General features: G+C 40.4%; 1 protein-coding gene across 1 annotated transcript in view; it reads right to left on the minus strand.

The window, feature by feature from the left end:
• ZC3H12C (zinc finger CCCH-type containing 12C) overlaps positions 1–15377 on the minus strand; it is a 78421-nt gene extending 63044 nt beyond the window's left edge. Inside the window, exon 1 of the mRNA XM_030828629.1 lies at positions 15011–15377. Within this exon, the coding sequence (XP_030684489.1) occupies positions 15011–15034 (24 nt within the window). The 5' untranslated portion in view covers positions 15035–15377. The remainder of the gene's footprint in view (positions 1–15010) is intronic.
• Positions 15378–16104: the final 727 nt, after the last annotated feature.

Genomic DNA, 16104 nt, shown 5'->3' on the forward strand with positions numbered 1-16104 from the left:
TTATTTTCATGTAGTATATATGCCACTAAACTTAATCATTTTTTACATGCTAAATTAGGACTTCAGTACAAAAACTATTTAATAAAAACCTCATGATATCACAAAGTGGTTTGTCTGCCAGCCTCTGAAAAGCTCCATTTTAATAGCACTGTCATTTTCGGTGTTTGCAAATTATCTGAATCTTTTTTGAGAGAGCAGGAGCTTTCAAACAGTGCTCTTGCAAAGATATCTAAGGAGCCAGGTAAGGAGGGCATAAAGATCATGATCTTAAGACTCCATTAAGGCCAGCATGGTGGCTCATGCCAGTAATCACAACACTCTAGGAGGCCGAGGCAGGAGGATTGCTTGAGCCCAGGAGTTCAAGACCAGCTTTGGTAACACACTGAGACTTCATCTCTACCAAAAACAAAACAAAACAAAAAAAAGCCAGGTGTGTTGGCACGCATCTGTGGGCCCAGCTACTCGGGAGGCTGAGGTGGGAGGATGGCTTGAGCCCGGGAAGTTGAGGCTGCAGTGAGCCATTATCATGCCACTGTGCTCTAGCCAGGTTGACAGAGAGACACTCTGTCTCTGAAAGGCTGGGTGTGGTGGCTCACACCTGTAATCCCAGCACTTTAGGAGGCCAAGGCAGGCGGATTGCTTTAGCTCAGGAGTTTAAGACCAGCCTGGGCAACAAGGCAAAACCCTGTCTCTACAAAAAATGGAAAAATTGGCCAGGTGCAGTGGCTCACACCTGTAATCCCAGCACTTTGAGAGGCCAAGGTGGGAGGATCACCTGAGGTCAGGAGTTTGAGACCAGCCTGGCCAACATGGTGAAACCCCGTCTCTACTAAAAATACAAAAATTAGCCAGGTGTGGTGGTGGGCGCCTGTAATCCCAGCTACTCGGGAGGCTGAGGCAGGAGATTTGCTTAAACCTGGGAGGTGGAGGTTGCAGTGAGCCAAGATCACACCATTGCACTCCAGCCTGGGCAACAAGAGCAAAACTCTGTCTCAAAAAAAAAAAAGGAAAAATTAGCTGGGTATAGTGGTGTGTGCCTGTTGTCCCAGCTACTTGGGAGACAGAGCTTCTGTGAGCTGAGATCATGCCATTGTACTCCAGCCTAAGTGACAGAGTGAGATCCTGTCTCAGAAAAAAAAAAGACTTCATTTGAATAAATGGTTTTGTACACACTGTATCATTTACCTTTACTCATATTTTATAGATACGGCATAAAAAATGAACAACAGTGATAAAAATAGGTCTCAAAATTTATACCACTGACACAAAGATAGAATCATTAAAATTTCAGCCTTCCTGGATTTAAACTGATTGACAATATGTTCAATTCAAAAAGAGACCACGTCTTAAATACTGAAAATATATTGTTGAAGATGTTTCATAAAAGATACTTAGGGGTTTAATAATTTAAGGGAATCCCTCTATGGCATGTAAGTCTATTTTTAAGTTTATCACATTTGACCATTATAGGTATTTTCAGAACATGTGTATATAAGCAGGACATACCTGTGTTAGAAAACAAGAAGTCCCATTAAAATTGGAAAAAAAAAGGCTGAATGTCTACTCCTAACCAACAAACTCTCTAACCAACACTGTTCTCTGATTTCAGCCAATGCAATAAGACAAGAAGAAAATAGGTATAAATTGAAATACTGAAAAAACCCTGATAGTATTGGGTCATTATTATAGATCCTGAAAATCACGAGACTCAACTGAAAAGTGTTGGAACTAGGTCCTGCAATTTATCTAACAGTACATTAAAGGGTTCATGCAGCAAGGTAGCCAGATGATTATATAAAAACAAATAACTTTCTTTTATATCAGCCACTACCAAGTATAAAATATAGCATATAATGAGGAGACATCACATTCATAATAAAAAATGATAGCTAACATTTCTCAAGAATTTAAGTGCTTCAATATATACCATCAAATAATCTCTACAACCGTTACCATGACATTACCACGATATGTATTATTATCATCATTTTACAAAGAAAGAAACTGAAGCTTAGGAACATTTTATAAGAAACTTACCCAAGATCACATACACAACCCCCAAGTGTCACAGCACGAACTCAATCTCAGTCTCTCTGACTGTACAAAATGAGCTTCTTAGCACTATTATGCCCATTCTTATCTATCAAATGAACATAAATAGGCTGTGTGGGGAAACAGTGATGGGTCCAGAGAAATGGACACATACATTGCTGATAGAAATACAAATTGGTATAACTTTTCTAGATGGCAGTTTGCATGACCACATCTAGGAATTTGTTAAAAATGTATTCAATAATGTTAAACAGACCTATATATACATTTATCACACTGTTATTACAATAAAAAAACTGGTGACATTTTAATAAATATTTAACAATATAAACATAATTAAATTGCAGTACTTAAATATGTTGAATGCCATTCAGCTAATAAAAATAATCTCTTAAAAGGATGTTTATGACACAGGAAGACTCTTATGATACACTGAATGAAAAGCAAGAACCAAACAAAACTATATATGCATATACTTTTAAAAAAGAATGTGTTTATAAAGATTAATAGATTTTTTAAAAGATGAAAAAAAGAATTATAAATTTTAAGTCATCTCTAGGTGAGAATTATAGGTGATTTTCACTACCATTTTATGTTTTCTGTATTTCACATATGTAATAAAATGCTAAAACAACTCAAAATTTAACCTTAAAAGATAAGCTGAAATAGTCAAAATAATAGAAATGTAGTTTAGAAAACACTTCCCCCATTTGAAACTATTTTTTCATATGCATGATTTAACATACTTTATGCCCACTTTTTTTGTTGCTTAAGGCACTTTTCTATCTTAGCAAAAATAGAAATAATGTATTTTAACCTAAAACAGACATTTTTTGCTCATTTTATATCTGTTCCAGTCATTTAAAATTACACCAAAATTTCATAAAGTATCTAATACATAAGATCATCAACTCAATGGGGCCATCAAAGAAAATGATGCCAAAGATTTTTTTTAAAGTGTAAGTCAACAATGAGGAGACAGCCTCAACTATATGGGAGAACTGTTCCCTGTGAGTGCATAATAAAAATAAATTATAAAATAAAAGCCAAGATTTGAAACAGATTAAATCATGGAATAAGGATAAAATTAAGCCCACATAATTTTGAATAGGAAATGAGTACAGATGACTAAGAACAAAGAACAAAAACTAATTTTAGCTTCACCCTATAAGACATAAAGTAATAGATTTGAAATCTCTTTGAAAAACCCAAAATATAAACTGACATACTAAAAGCAATAAAAGTGAACTTGATTTTATATCTGGTTATTTCAGTTACTCAGAACACAACTAAGAGCCAATGAATAAGTAGAAAAGCAAAACAAAATCTCTGTCTAATCAAATCAACGACACTGCCAAATCATTTCAGAATATTGAGTGCCTTCTATGTGTCAAGCACTTTTATACTCATTATCTTGAATCACTGAAGACAACTCTTCAAAGTAGATCATGTTTGATGGATAACAAATCAAAGATAAATTGAGATTCTCGCTGAAGGTCACAACCAGTAAACGGCAGAGCTGGGATTCAAATCCAGGTCTACCTGATTTCAGAGGCCCCACCTGCTCTCTCCACACCGTGCAGCCTTTCAGGTCTTCAACCTAGATTATCTGAGTATCCTACAGCTTTTAATTACTGCCTCAACATTTTTTACTTAATATATAATGTTAGCATGTTGTCATCCAGGTTAACAATCCACAGTGTAAGTCTCTCCTGCAAATTACAGGGAGGGAATGATGATGTCAGCCAGGAACAGCTAACATCAAGGAGACAAGACCCCAAATCACTAACATGAATCCATATAAATTGGTTCTGGCCGGGTGCGGTGGCTCACTCCTTAATCCCAGCACTTTGGAGGCTGAAATAATCCCAAAGTGGATTACGTGAGGTCAGGAGTTCAAGACCAGCCTGGCCAACGAGGCAAAACCTCGTTTCTACTAAAAATACAAAAATTAGTTGGGTGTGGTGGTGCATGCCTGTAGTCCCAGCTACCGGAGAGGTTGAGGCACGAGAATTGCGTGAACCCGGGAGGCAGATGTTGCAGTGACCCAAGATCGCACCACTGCACTCCAGCCTGGGTAACGCATTAGAAGTGGAGCCTAAAGATATGACTGAATTGCTGCAATCTCATGATATTCTAAAAAAAAAAAAAAAAAAAAAAAAAAAAATTGGTTCCTGCTGCCCCCTACCATCTAAAGCAAACAAAACGCGTAACAAGTATTGCCACGTCGCTTAGGATAAATTAGAAATCTCAATAACTGCCAGGCGCAGTGGCTCACACCTGTAATCCCAGCACTTTGGGAGGCCGAGATGGGCGGATCATGAGGTCAGGAGATCGAGACCATGCTGGCTAACATGGTGAAACCCCATCTCTACTAAAAATACAAAAATTAGCTGGGCATGGTGGCGGGCGCCTGTAGTCCCAGCTACTGGGGAGGCTGAGACAGGAGAATGGCATGAACCCGGGAGGCGGAGCTTGCAGTGAGCCGAGTTCGCACCACTGCACTCCAGCCTGGGCGACAGAGCGAGACTGTGTCTCAAAAAAACAAAAAACAAACAACAAAAAAAGAAATCTCAATAACTTGGGCCAAGCTACTTAACATCTCCAGGCATCAGTCCCATTACCTGGAAGATAAGCAAAACGGTACATACCCAATAGAGTTGTAAAACTAAATAAATAAGCAAAGCTCTCAATATTGGGACTGGCATAAATTGAGTACCAATACATGTTAGCTACTATTATCTTTCATAATAAGTGAAATCACAGGCTACATATTATTTGAAAGAAGAAAAATATACATGTGTATAAATTCTTCCATTTAAAATAGTTAAAATGTTTTGCTCTTGAAAACTTTAAAGACTACCTTTTTGGAAGATTCACTTTTATAATATTTTACTAAGAGAAGTAAATAAGGTTAATTATATTCTTCAAAGGCAGATGTGTATTGCCCCTCAAGAAATCACACAACACATTCCAAGTTAAATTTTAAATGTTTGGGTATCAATTCTATCTGCTCGGCATGTATTATTGTAACCATCTCTTACTCATCCATAGGCATACCTTGAAAATATCGTGGTTTTGGTTCCAGACCACTGTAATAAAGTGAATGTCACAGTAAAGTGAATATCACAGTAGGGCAAGTGATGCAAATTTTCTGGTTTCTCAGTGAATATAAAAGTTATGTTTGCACTATTCTATAGTCTCTTAAATGTGTAATAGCATTATGTCTAAAAAAATGTACATGCCTTAATTAAAATCAGTTTATTGCCACAAAATTCTAATGATTATCTAAGCCTTCAGTGAGTCATATTCCTTTTGCTGGTGAAAGGTCTTGCCTCAATGTTGATGGCTGCTGACTTATCAGGGTGGTGGTTGCTGAAGGATGCGGTGGCTGTGGCAATTTCTCAAAACAAGATGATTATGAAGTTTGCTGTATTGATTTCCCCTTCCTTCCATGAAAGATGTCTCTGTAGCATGCAACGCTGTTTGATAGCGTTTTACCCACAGAACTTCTTACAAGGTTGGAGTCAATCTTCTCAAACCTTGCCACTGCTTTGTCAACTGGGTTGAATTTTTGAAATCCTCTTTGTTGTCATTTCCACAATGGTTCACGGCATCTTCACCAGCAGATTCCAAATTAAGAAACCACTGTCTTTGCTCATCCAGAAGACACAACTCCTCATCTGTTCAAGTTTTATCATGAGATTGCAGCAATTCAGTCACATCTTTAGGCTCCACTTCTAATTCTGGTTTTCTTGCTGTCTGTTCCACATTTGCAGTGATTTCCTCCATTGAAGTCTTGAAAGCCCTCAAAGTCATCCATGAGGGTAGAGTCAACTTCTTCCAAATTCCTATTATTGCTGCTATTTTGACCTCTTCCCATGAATCACAAATATTCCTGATGGCATCTAGAATCACAAATATTCCTGATGGCATCATCTGGTAAACCCTTTCCAGAAGGTTTTTAGTGTATTTTGCCCAGATCCATCAGAGGAATCAATCACTATCTATGGCAGCTGTAACCTTAACAAAATATATTTTTTAAATAATAAGACTTGCAAGTCAAAATTATTTCTTGATCCCTGGACTGCCAGAATGGATATTTTGTTAGTAGGCATGAAAACAACATTAATCTCCTTGTAAATCTCCATCAGAGTTCTTGGTGGTACCCTGTCAATGAATAGTAATATTACATATTTTGAAGGGAATCTTTTTTTCTGAGCAGTAAGTCTCAACAGTGGGCTTAAAATGTTCAGTAAAGCATGCTGTAAACTGATGTAAACTGATCCAAGCTTTGTTGTTCCACTTATAGAGCACAGGTATAGTAGCTTTAATTAATTTAATAGCATTGGGCTGGGCAAGGTGGCTCATGCTTTTAATCCCAGCCTGGCCAATATGGTGAAACCCCGTCTCTACTAAAAAAAACATAAAAATTAGCTGGACGTGGTGGCGCAGGCCTGTAGTCCCAGCTGCTCGGGAGGCTGAGGCAGGAGAATCGCTTGAACCCGGGAGGCAGAGGTTGCAGTGAGCCGAGATTGCACCACTGCATTCCAGCCTGGGCGACAGAGCAAGACTCTGTCTCAAAAAAAAAAAAAAAAAAAAAAAAAAATAGCATTAATTCCCAAGGGCCTTAGGATTTTTCGAAATGGTAGATGAACACTGAACTCAAAGTCACCAGCTGCATTTGTCCCTTAGAGAGTCAGCTTGTCCTTCAGCCTGTCCTTGCAGTCAGGCATTGTCCTCTCCTCTCTAGCTATAAAAGTCTTAGATGGCATTTTCTTCCAATATAACGCTGTTTGGTCTATAGAAAAATCTGTTTAGTGTAGTCACCATCGATTATCTTGGCTAGATCTGGATAACTTGCTGCTTCACCTAACACTCTTGCTTTTTTCCTTAAACTTCATGAACCAGCCTCTGCTAGCTTTGAACTTTTTTTCTGCAGCTTCCTCACCTCTCTTAAGCCTTCATAGAACTAGGGAGAGTTAATGCCTTTCTCTGGAATAGGCTTTGGCTTAAGGGAATGTTGTGGCTGGCTTGATTGTCTATCCAGACCATCACCAGCAATACAGAGAAAGTATAGCTGATACTTTCTCCGTATCAACAAGAAGGCTGTTTCCCTTTCATTTGTGTGTTCACTGGAGTAGCACTTTTAATCTCCTCAAACTTTTCCTTTGCATTCACAACTTGGCTGTTTGTTGCAAGAGGCCTACCTCTTGGCCTGTCTTGGCTTTCACATGCCTTTCTCCCCAAGCTAAATCATTTCTAGCTTTTGAATTAAAGTGAGAGAACCTGAATCTTCCTTTCACTTGAACACTTAGAGGCCATTATAGAGTTATTCAGTGGCCTAATTTCAATATTGTTGTGTCTCAGAGAATAAGGGGGCTGAGAAAAGGAAGAGAAACAGGGCAACGGCTGGTCGATGGAGCACTCAGAACACACACAACACTACTCGATTAAGTTTACTATCTTCTATCGGCACCCCCCAAAATTACAGTAGTAACATCATGGATTACAGATCATAGATCACCATAACAGATAAAATAATAATGAAAAAGTTTGAAATATTGCAAGAACCACCACGATGGGATCCAGCAACACAAAGGGAGCAAATGCTATTGGAAAAATGGCACAGACAGACTTGCTTGACCTATGGTTGCCACAAACCTTCATTTGCAAAAAAAAAAAAAAAAAAAAAAAAAGCAATGTCTGTGAAGTGCAATAAAATGAGGTATGCCTGTACTTCCTTTTGTTTATCATACCCACTACCAGCAGATTCATTTAAAGTACTATATTGCTTTTTGCTGGGCACGGTGGCTCACGCCTGTAATCCCAGCACTTTGGGATGTGGAGGTGGGTGATCACTTGAGCCCAGGAGTTCAAGACTGGCCTGGGCAACATAGAGAGACCCTGTATCCAAAAAAAAAAAAAAAAGTATCATATAGCTTTTAATAATAAAAACACATTCATGAAGTATTTACTATATGCCAAACTCTGCAGAAGAATCAGGATAAAATAACATGGCTCAAAAGTCCTTGCCCTCAGGGAGCCTAAAGACTACTAACAACGTAAAAATCCTAGGTACAGTATGGTGTACTATCATTATCATTTTGTACTATCAGTTAATTCTTATGACTAATCTATAGGTAGTATTTTCTCTATTGACAGATGAATAGCAGAGACAGAAAGCAGAAAAGAAATGAAGAAGAGCTAACTATCATCTAATATGCAAGTGTTATGGGAAAAAAAGTATTTTGGAAACACAGGGAAGTAAGCAATTACCAATTACTTTTGCGGAAGACTGGGGGATTAGGAAATGCTTGTGTTTTTTTTTTTTTTTTTCTTTTTTTCTGAGACGGAGTTTTGCTCTGTCACCCAGGCTGGAGTGCAGTGGCACAATCTTAGCTCATTGCAACCTCCGCCTCCTGGGTTCAAGCAGTTCTCCTGCCACAGCCTCCCGAGTAGTTGGTTTTACAGGCACACGCCACCACACCCAGCTGATTTTTGTAATTGTGATATGTTTTTACTTAAAAATTCATGTACAAATTCTGTAAAGTATAACTACAGAATCAAAAAAAAATCGGGTGAATATATATCAAAATATTAACCTGAAGTTATTTCTGGGTAAGGAGATTTTAGGTGGCTTTCATTTTCTTGGTACTTTGCTTTTCTTAACCAGCTTGTACTCCCTTAATAATTCAAAATATAAGTAGAAAAGTCAGCATTAAAATGAGATACTAATGCTCATCATCAAACTGTCAAGCACTTTCAAAGTTAATACTTAGTGGCTCTAACGTGGGATGAAATCAGTACTCTGACTCTATGTTAATGGTTGTACATATCAATATAACTTTTCTGAAAAGCTTTTTGGCATTAAAAAACCTAAAAGTTTATTCTGTTTTATCACTACTTCTAGGAATCCATCCTAAGAACACAGATGCAGAAAAAGGAATTTCACTGGGCTAGTCAACTAAAGCATTATAATATTAAAATACTGGGGAAAAATACATGTCTAACTAAAATAGTAGAATGATTAAATAACACAATGTTAGAAATATTTTTAAATGTCATGAGAAAATCCTTAGTGTACATTAAATGAGAGAGCGAAGGTAGGATATCAAGTTCTATAAGTAATATAATTCCAATTATACAGGAAAAAGATGTTATCTTTTTAGAACCAAACTCCTAAGAAAGATGACTTCATTATTTTGCTTAAACCTCACAATACTAGACAAATCTATTGACACGTATTAGGTTACACAGACTTGAACATAGTCATGCGTCACTTGACAAAGTTATGTTCTGAGAAATGCATCCTTAGGTGATTCTCCTTGTGCAAACATCACAGAGTGTACTTACACAAACCTCTAGATGGCTACACAGCCTACTACACTCCTAGGCTATATGGTACAGCCTATGGCCCTGGGCTACCAACCTGTACAGCATATTACTGTACTAAACACTGTAGGCAACTGTAACACAATAAGTCTTTGTGTATCTAAGCATAGAAAAGGTAGAGTAAAAATGCAGTCTATAAGATAAAAATGGTACACCTATATAGGGCACTTACCATGAATGAAGCGTGTAGGACTAGAAGTTGCTCTGGATGAGTCAGTGAGTGAGTGGTGAGTGAATGTGAAGGCCTAGGATATTACTGTACATTACTGTAGATTTCATAAACACTCTACACTTAGGCTACCCTGAGTTTATCAAAAAATTTTTCTTTCTTCAATAAATTACTCTTACTGTAACTTTTTTACTTTATAAACTTTTTCATTTTTTAACTTTTGGACTGTTTTATAATAACACTTGGCTTAAGACAGAAACACATTGTACAGCTATACAAAAATATCTTCTTTCTTTATATCCTTATTCTATAAGCTTTTTTCTATCTAGAAAATTTTTTACTTTTTAAACTTCATTTAAAATGAAGACACAAACACGTACATTAGCCTAGGTCTACACAGGGTCAGGATCACCAAGATCACTGCCTTTCACCTCTACATTTTGTCCCACTGGAAGGTCTTCAGGGGCGGTAACAGGCACGGCACTGTCACCTCCTATGATAATGCCGCCTTCTGAAATACCTCCTGACAGACCTGCCTGAAGCTGTTTTACAGTTAACTTATTTTCGTATAAGTAGAAGGAGTATACTCTGAAATAACAATAAAAAGTATAGTATAGTAAATAAATAACCCAGTAACATAATCATTCATTATCTTTCTACCATCAGCAGCACCGTAGGTTTGTTTACACCAGCACCACCACAAACATATGAGTAATGCCTTGTGCTATGACATCAGGAGATGGCTATGACATCACTAGGCGACAGGAACTTTTCAGCTCTATTATAATCTTATGCACCACTGTCATACATGCAGTCTGTTTTTAACTAAAACATGATTATGCAGTGCATGACTGTATTTGTTTTAACAGGGACTTAGCCTGGCTAAATTAATTGGAACCCTCATTCTGCTATTATTAATTGTGGGAACTCGGGTAAGTTATTTAAACACATTGTGGTTCGGTATTCTCATCTGAAAAAAGAGGTACTGAAATACCTCTTCATGAGCAGGTAGTCAGCATTAAGTGTATTAATACATGTACAGCACTTAGAACAATACTTGGCACAATAAATGTTTCATAGCGTTCTCAAACTTAAACCACAATGCAGTAAACCTAGTGATATCTAAGCTGAGGCCTGAATAAGGTGTGACCCAGGCAAAAGGTGAGGGAAGATAGTTTAAAATGTTCCAGGTAAGCAGGAAGACCATGCGATTTTCTACTTATTCCATATCCACCCTTAGAGATTCGATACTTATCTTAAAGGCAGAATGCTTTGAATGTTCAGGTATCTGCTTACGAGCTCTGCTTCAGGCTACATCACTGGGCATAAGAATTATTGTCAGTGTTGTAATGTAAAACCGTGTATATTATACTTTAGGTGCAATTAGTTTCCATTTTCCCTTCAGAAAGTAAAACAATCCTCTGATGATGCTAAGAATAATTAAACAGAGAGAAATTTGCCATAATGTTAAATGAGTTATCTCTGGATTATGGGACTACAGGTGTTTTAAAAATTCTTTATACTTGTCTACATTTTCTAATTTTTTCCATAATAAGCACATTACATTTCTATAGTCTGAGAAAAGTTATAAAAATCAATTAAAAACATTACTCATTAAAAATGTTTGTTGCTTTCACTGAAAAGTGCTCCTTTTTGTGAACTACACTGCTGTTACATCATTTGCCATGCTGGACTGAAACTGTCTTTTGATTTGTCTCTTTAGTGAACCCAAGCAGCCTGGCAAAAAGACATGGTCCTTGCCTTCAACTTATCTGGCCAGACAGGATTTATGTATTGTCCTATTACTGTCATACTTTGTAGAGGAAAGGCTTCTCGTCTTACATACTCACTATGCATCACTTAATTTTCAAATGGTGTATGTCAACAAAACAACATACATGACGACACACTTTTTAGAGAACAAACTAAAAACAATCCTATTGAGGCAGAACTTGCACAGTGGTTAAGATCATGGGTTATAAAGTCAGACTGCCTGGGTCTGAACTCCTTTCTGCAACTTACTAGCTATATGACTTTGGGCAAGTTACTCAAACTCAGTGTCTCAGCTTCCGCATCTATAGAGTGGGGATAATAGAAGCAATGCATAAAGGTGTTCAAGGGTTAAATGAGATAATGCATGTAGACTTAGCATGTTGTCTGGCACATCAGTGTAAAAACACGACTATTACTGTGTCACCTATAAAAACCAAAACAACAGTACAGAATTGATACCGCCACAACACATATCTGAAGTTATCTTTATGCTGTCAGATGCCAAAAATTACTATGTGTCAGACATTTAATTTACACATTGATCCTACAAAAATTTTAAACAAATCCTGAATCACCAAGAAATTAGAGATCTATTCTGGGGTAAAATAGATCTTTCTTAAAAAATCACATTCTTGATTGATCATCCTTTCTCTGAACTATTAACTGCAAAACAGCAGCAGAGATGATAACATGTGTTTTGTTGAATCTTCACATGTTTTCGCTTTGCAAAGTCATGAGATTTCATATGCTGCAGGTCCATGAGGCATATTAGCACTTAAAACACAAGAAGCTTTTTTAGAACATTTGGTAGATTTATGATCAAACCCCGGACTCTCAATATTTTAGGCTTAAATTTGGAATCCTGATTGAATTTTCATTATTCACTGACCGTCTTATTTACTTAATATTGCTCTAATAAAAACTATACTCCAAAACTCTATTTGCCAACTTACCCACTCACTACTCCTATCATCTGCCCCCTGTGCCACATACTGGACCGCCCACTCCCTGCTTTCCTGCCAGGGTTCACTGACTCATTTGGAAATGACTCCCAGCCAGCTCTACCTACTCAAATCCTACCTTTGAGGCATTCCCCAGTACCTGAATTTATCACTTCTTTTTTCACGGAACTTAGTACATTCCACTTAGCATTATGTTCTGTTCATAATCTATCCTTTTAGAGGTTGGGGGCCTTACACAGCAGCTAGAGTGATAATAAGTAATTATTTGCAGAGGGAACAGAGCATACCAGTTTCAAATGAGCAATAACTGCAGATTAGTGTTATTCTACATTCCAACAGTAAAAAGATGAAAACACTCCCTACTTAATATCTTGTTTGTTTCTTTAAAAATGCTATCAAATCAGAATTAAAGAATCCTAAATTTATGTACAAAAACAATGAAACACACTAAGAAGTTATAACAGCAACACTTTTACATTTGTGATAGTAATTAAAATTAATGTAGAAACCACTGTGGTCTGCTAGAATGAAGACCTAGTTGTAGAATAAGAAAAATGTTTTAAAGATAAAATTTCTATTAACAACTTGGGATCCAATTTTGCAGACGTTGGTAACCCATGAAAACCTACCTCCAGAGAAGCCCATAATATAAAATAGGGTATTTTTATATAGTCTGGTCATTAAACCAAAAATTTAGTAAAAGGAAGTGACTAATAAAAACTCCCATCAGTATAGAAACATTCCAAGTTTCTGTTTCCTATCCTTTAATATTTCCCATTATACTAAAATAGTTCCGTTAGACTTCCATTATTAAATAAAGGCTAAAAAACGCCAGTCACTTTGTTGTTGTTTATTTAAAAGTTCATTTTACTTTGGTTATAATGTTTAAGTACTTTTATGGTGACCAAATACTAGAAGTAGAATCTTGTAACTTACTTTAAAAGTAAAATAGACTCTTTCATGTAAAAATATTAAAACATTTTGAACTACGGGTACATAGTCAACAGGCCATTCTATTTTTATAGTACCATCAAGTAGACAGATTTAGGTAACTGGAAATAAGCATGCCAAATTGGGAAGAAAACAGGTGAACAGGGGGTCAAGTCTGAAATAGGCATCTTCCTGGGCTTATCACACTAAGATTAATTTTACAAATGTTTGATGAAGCTATCATGTAGCTTCATCAAACACCAGAGAACACTAAACACCAGAGAACACTAAACACCAGAGAACACTAAAATTAAGAAACTGCTACTAAAATTCATTGTATATGTGATTAAATAAATGTAAGTCATACCCTCTAAATCCTAAGTCCATTAAGACAAAAACATTTATAACACACTATTTATGACTTCTTGTGGTTCTTGAAAAGTCAAAAATTGTGTTTGAGGTTTATCTCGTTTTCCGTTTATAATATGCATTTTAAAAATGGAAAAACTCAAGCACGTAACAAGTGAAAAACTGAACAACGTTGCCAAATTTCTAAACATACAATACTTAGCTCCAATTATCTCTGCATCTGTTCTAAAACGGTTTAAAAAAAGTCTGAATCAATAAGCGCCTGATGGGCCTGGGATACTCCAATACAGTCTTGTCAACCAATAGGAAAACTTTTCCTAAATCTGGATTCGTATTTCATCTCTTTATCACAAAACACCGAGCACAAACCGAGATTGTTAACGGATAACCAAATGGCAAGAACCCCAGACAGAGTAATCAGGACTTGGATGTTAGGGCTGTCTTTAAGGACTTTAAACGAGACAGCTTAGGGAAGAAAAGCGGGATTCATTTCTCCAAGTTATATTTGTAACACTTCTTAGTAGGGAGTTAAAAATGTGAACAGCCGAGCTAAAATGAACGCAGCGTGTAAAAGGGATCTGGACTGGAGCCGGGGGGTGAAGGAGGGACGAGGGGGGGAGTGAGGGGCTTTCGTGACGCCCGGCCTGGGGGTGCTGGCGATCTGGATGGAGGGATGGATAGTCAAGCGAATGGCCGGGGCTGGATCCGAGATGCCAAGTGATGTCTCGCCCCATGAGCGCGCGCGAGTCTGAGCCGCTGGGGCAGCTCAGTGTGTCCGTTTCCATCCGCGGCGCCCGAGCCCGCCTCCATGTTCGCGATCTATGCCCCCAGGCGGGCGGGGATCGGTGCCCTAGGCCGCGGGGCCGGGGAGCCCGGCCTCACCTCGCCCGAAATCCCGGCGGGGACGGCGTTGCCCGCGGGAAGGATGCGCCGGGCTTTCCACTCGGCCCCACCTGAGCGGCGGGAGCTCGGTGACTCGACCTCCGGAGCCCGCCCCGCCTGGGCCTGGAGATCACACGGCGAGGTCGCTGCGGCCCCGGCGCCCTCCGACTGGCGCCCGGGCGCGGCTCCGCGGCCCTCCCCACGACCGGGCACCCCAGGACCGCCCTCGCCGCCGTCCGCGCCCCCCACCCGCTTCCCGAGGACAAACCTGGGAGCCGCCACCCGGCATAGCCAACCCTGCGAGAAAGCGGCGAGCGGGCGGCGGGGCCCGCAGAGACAGCGGCCACCTCGGCCCCCCCGCGCCAAGCCGCGCCCGCCCGCGCGCCCTCTCCGCGGGCCGCAGCCCCGGCGCCCCCTCCCCGGGTTGCACAACTCACACCCCCCACGCGCGCGCACTCGAATCTGTTGCTCAACCTACTTGCATTCTCTTCTCCGCAGCCATCACTACATGCCCTGGAGCTGGGGCAGCCCCGGGGCCCTCCGGCAGGCGGCCGCCTCTCGCCTCAGCCCTGGGCTGTCGCGGCCGCCGCTAGGGCGCGGGGCGAGCGCGAGGATCCCTCATGCCTCCCGCCCGGCCAGCTGGCCGCACGCCGGGGCCCCGGCTCGGGCGCGCCCGAGCGCTCGGCTCGGCCCTGCCCCGCCGTCCGTGCCGCTGCTCCGCGGGCGAGAGCGAACCCGGCTCCGCGCTCCTCGCCCGCCCGCCCGCAGCCACCGCAGCCGCGCCGCTTCCTCCTCCCCTTCCCTCTTTTCCTTCTCCTCCGTCGCCGCCTCTGGAGCCGAGGTTGGCAAACCAGCACCTGCTGCTGGAGAACGCCGAGAACTGAAACAGGAAACCCCGAGCCAAGGGGAAAACCCGAGAGGCGTGGAGAGGGGTGAGGGGAGCTGCTGGAACCTGTCGGGCTCGACCCAGCCGCTGGGGCTGCCCGAGGTTCCCGCGCCGCCTCCCCTCGCGCCCATTCCCTGCCCCGGCCCAACCCAGGGGTCCCGACCTCTCCGCGCCGCTCCCCCGACCTGGTGCAGGACGGCGCCTTTCCGCTCGGCGACACCTTCTCCACCCAGCAATAACACTGATCATGTCCCAGGCAGTCAAGGAGATCGACGGGCCGCCTTCTTAGGGCAGGTTCCCCGTAGTTCTTTACTTATCAATACTCCGTGATGAGGAAAAACCACACCCTGCATTAGCAAGGCCAATAAAAGAATTTAAACAAATGAAGCTGTTGGGATTTCACCCAGGGATAGGACTTCTTTCAGCAAGGAAATTGGCTTTGATGGAAATGGCAATCGTGTCAAAATCGAGGTTGAACCCAAGATACATCCAGATCTCTTTCAGGAGATCGGAAGGAAACAGCTCTTTGCACAGAGGTGGGCGCCTGAATCGCAGGCTGAAAAGCACCGGGACCAGAGAGCCTTTCTACTTCTGTGAATCGTACAACACCCAGCACAAACTTAAGTCAATGTTTCAGAAATGTTCAAGTAACCTTATTCACCTGTCCTTGGAATCATTACGAGGAG

This window comes from Nomascus leucogenys, chromosome 15 (assembly GCF_006542625.1).
Source record: "Nomascus leucogenys isolate Asia chromosome 15, Asia_NLE_v1, whole genome shotgun sequence".
NCBI classification, from domain to species: domain Eukaryota; kingdom Metazoa; phylum Chordata; class Mammalia; order Primates; family Hylobatidae; genus Nomascus; species Nomascus leucogenys.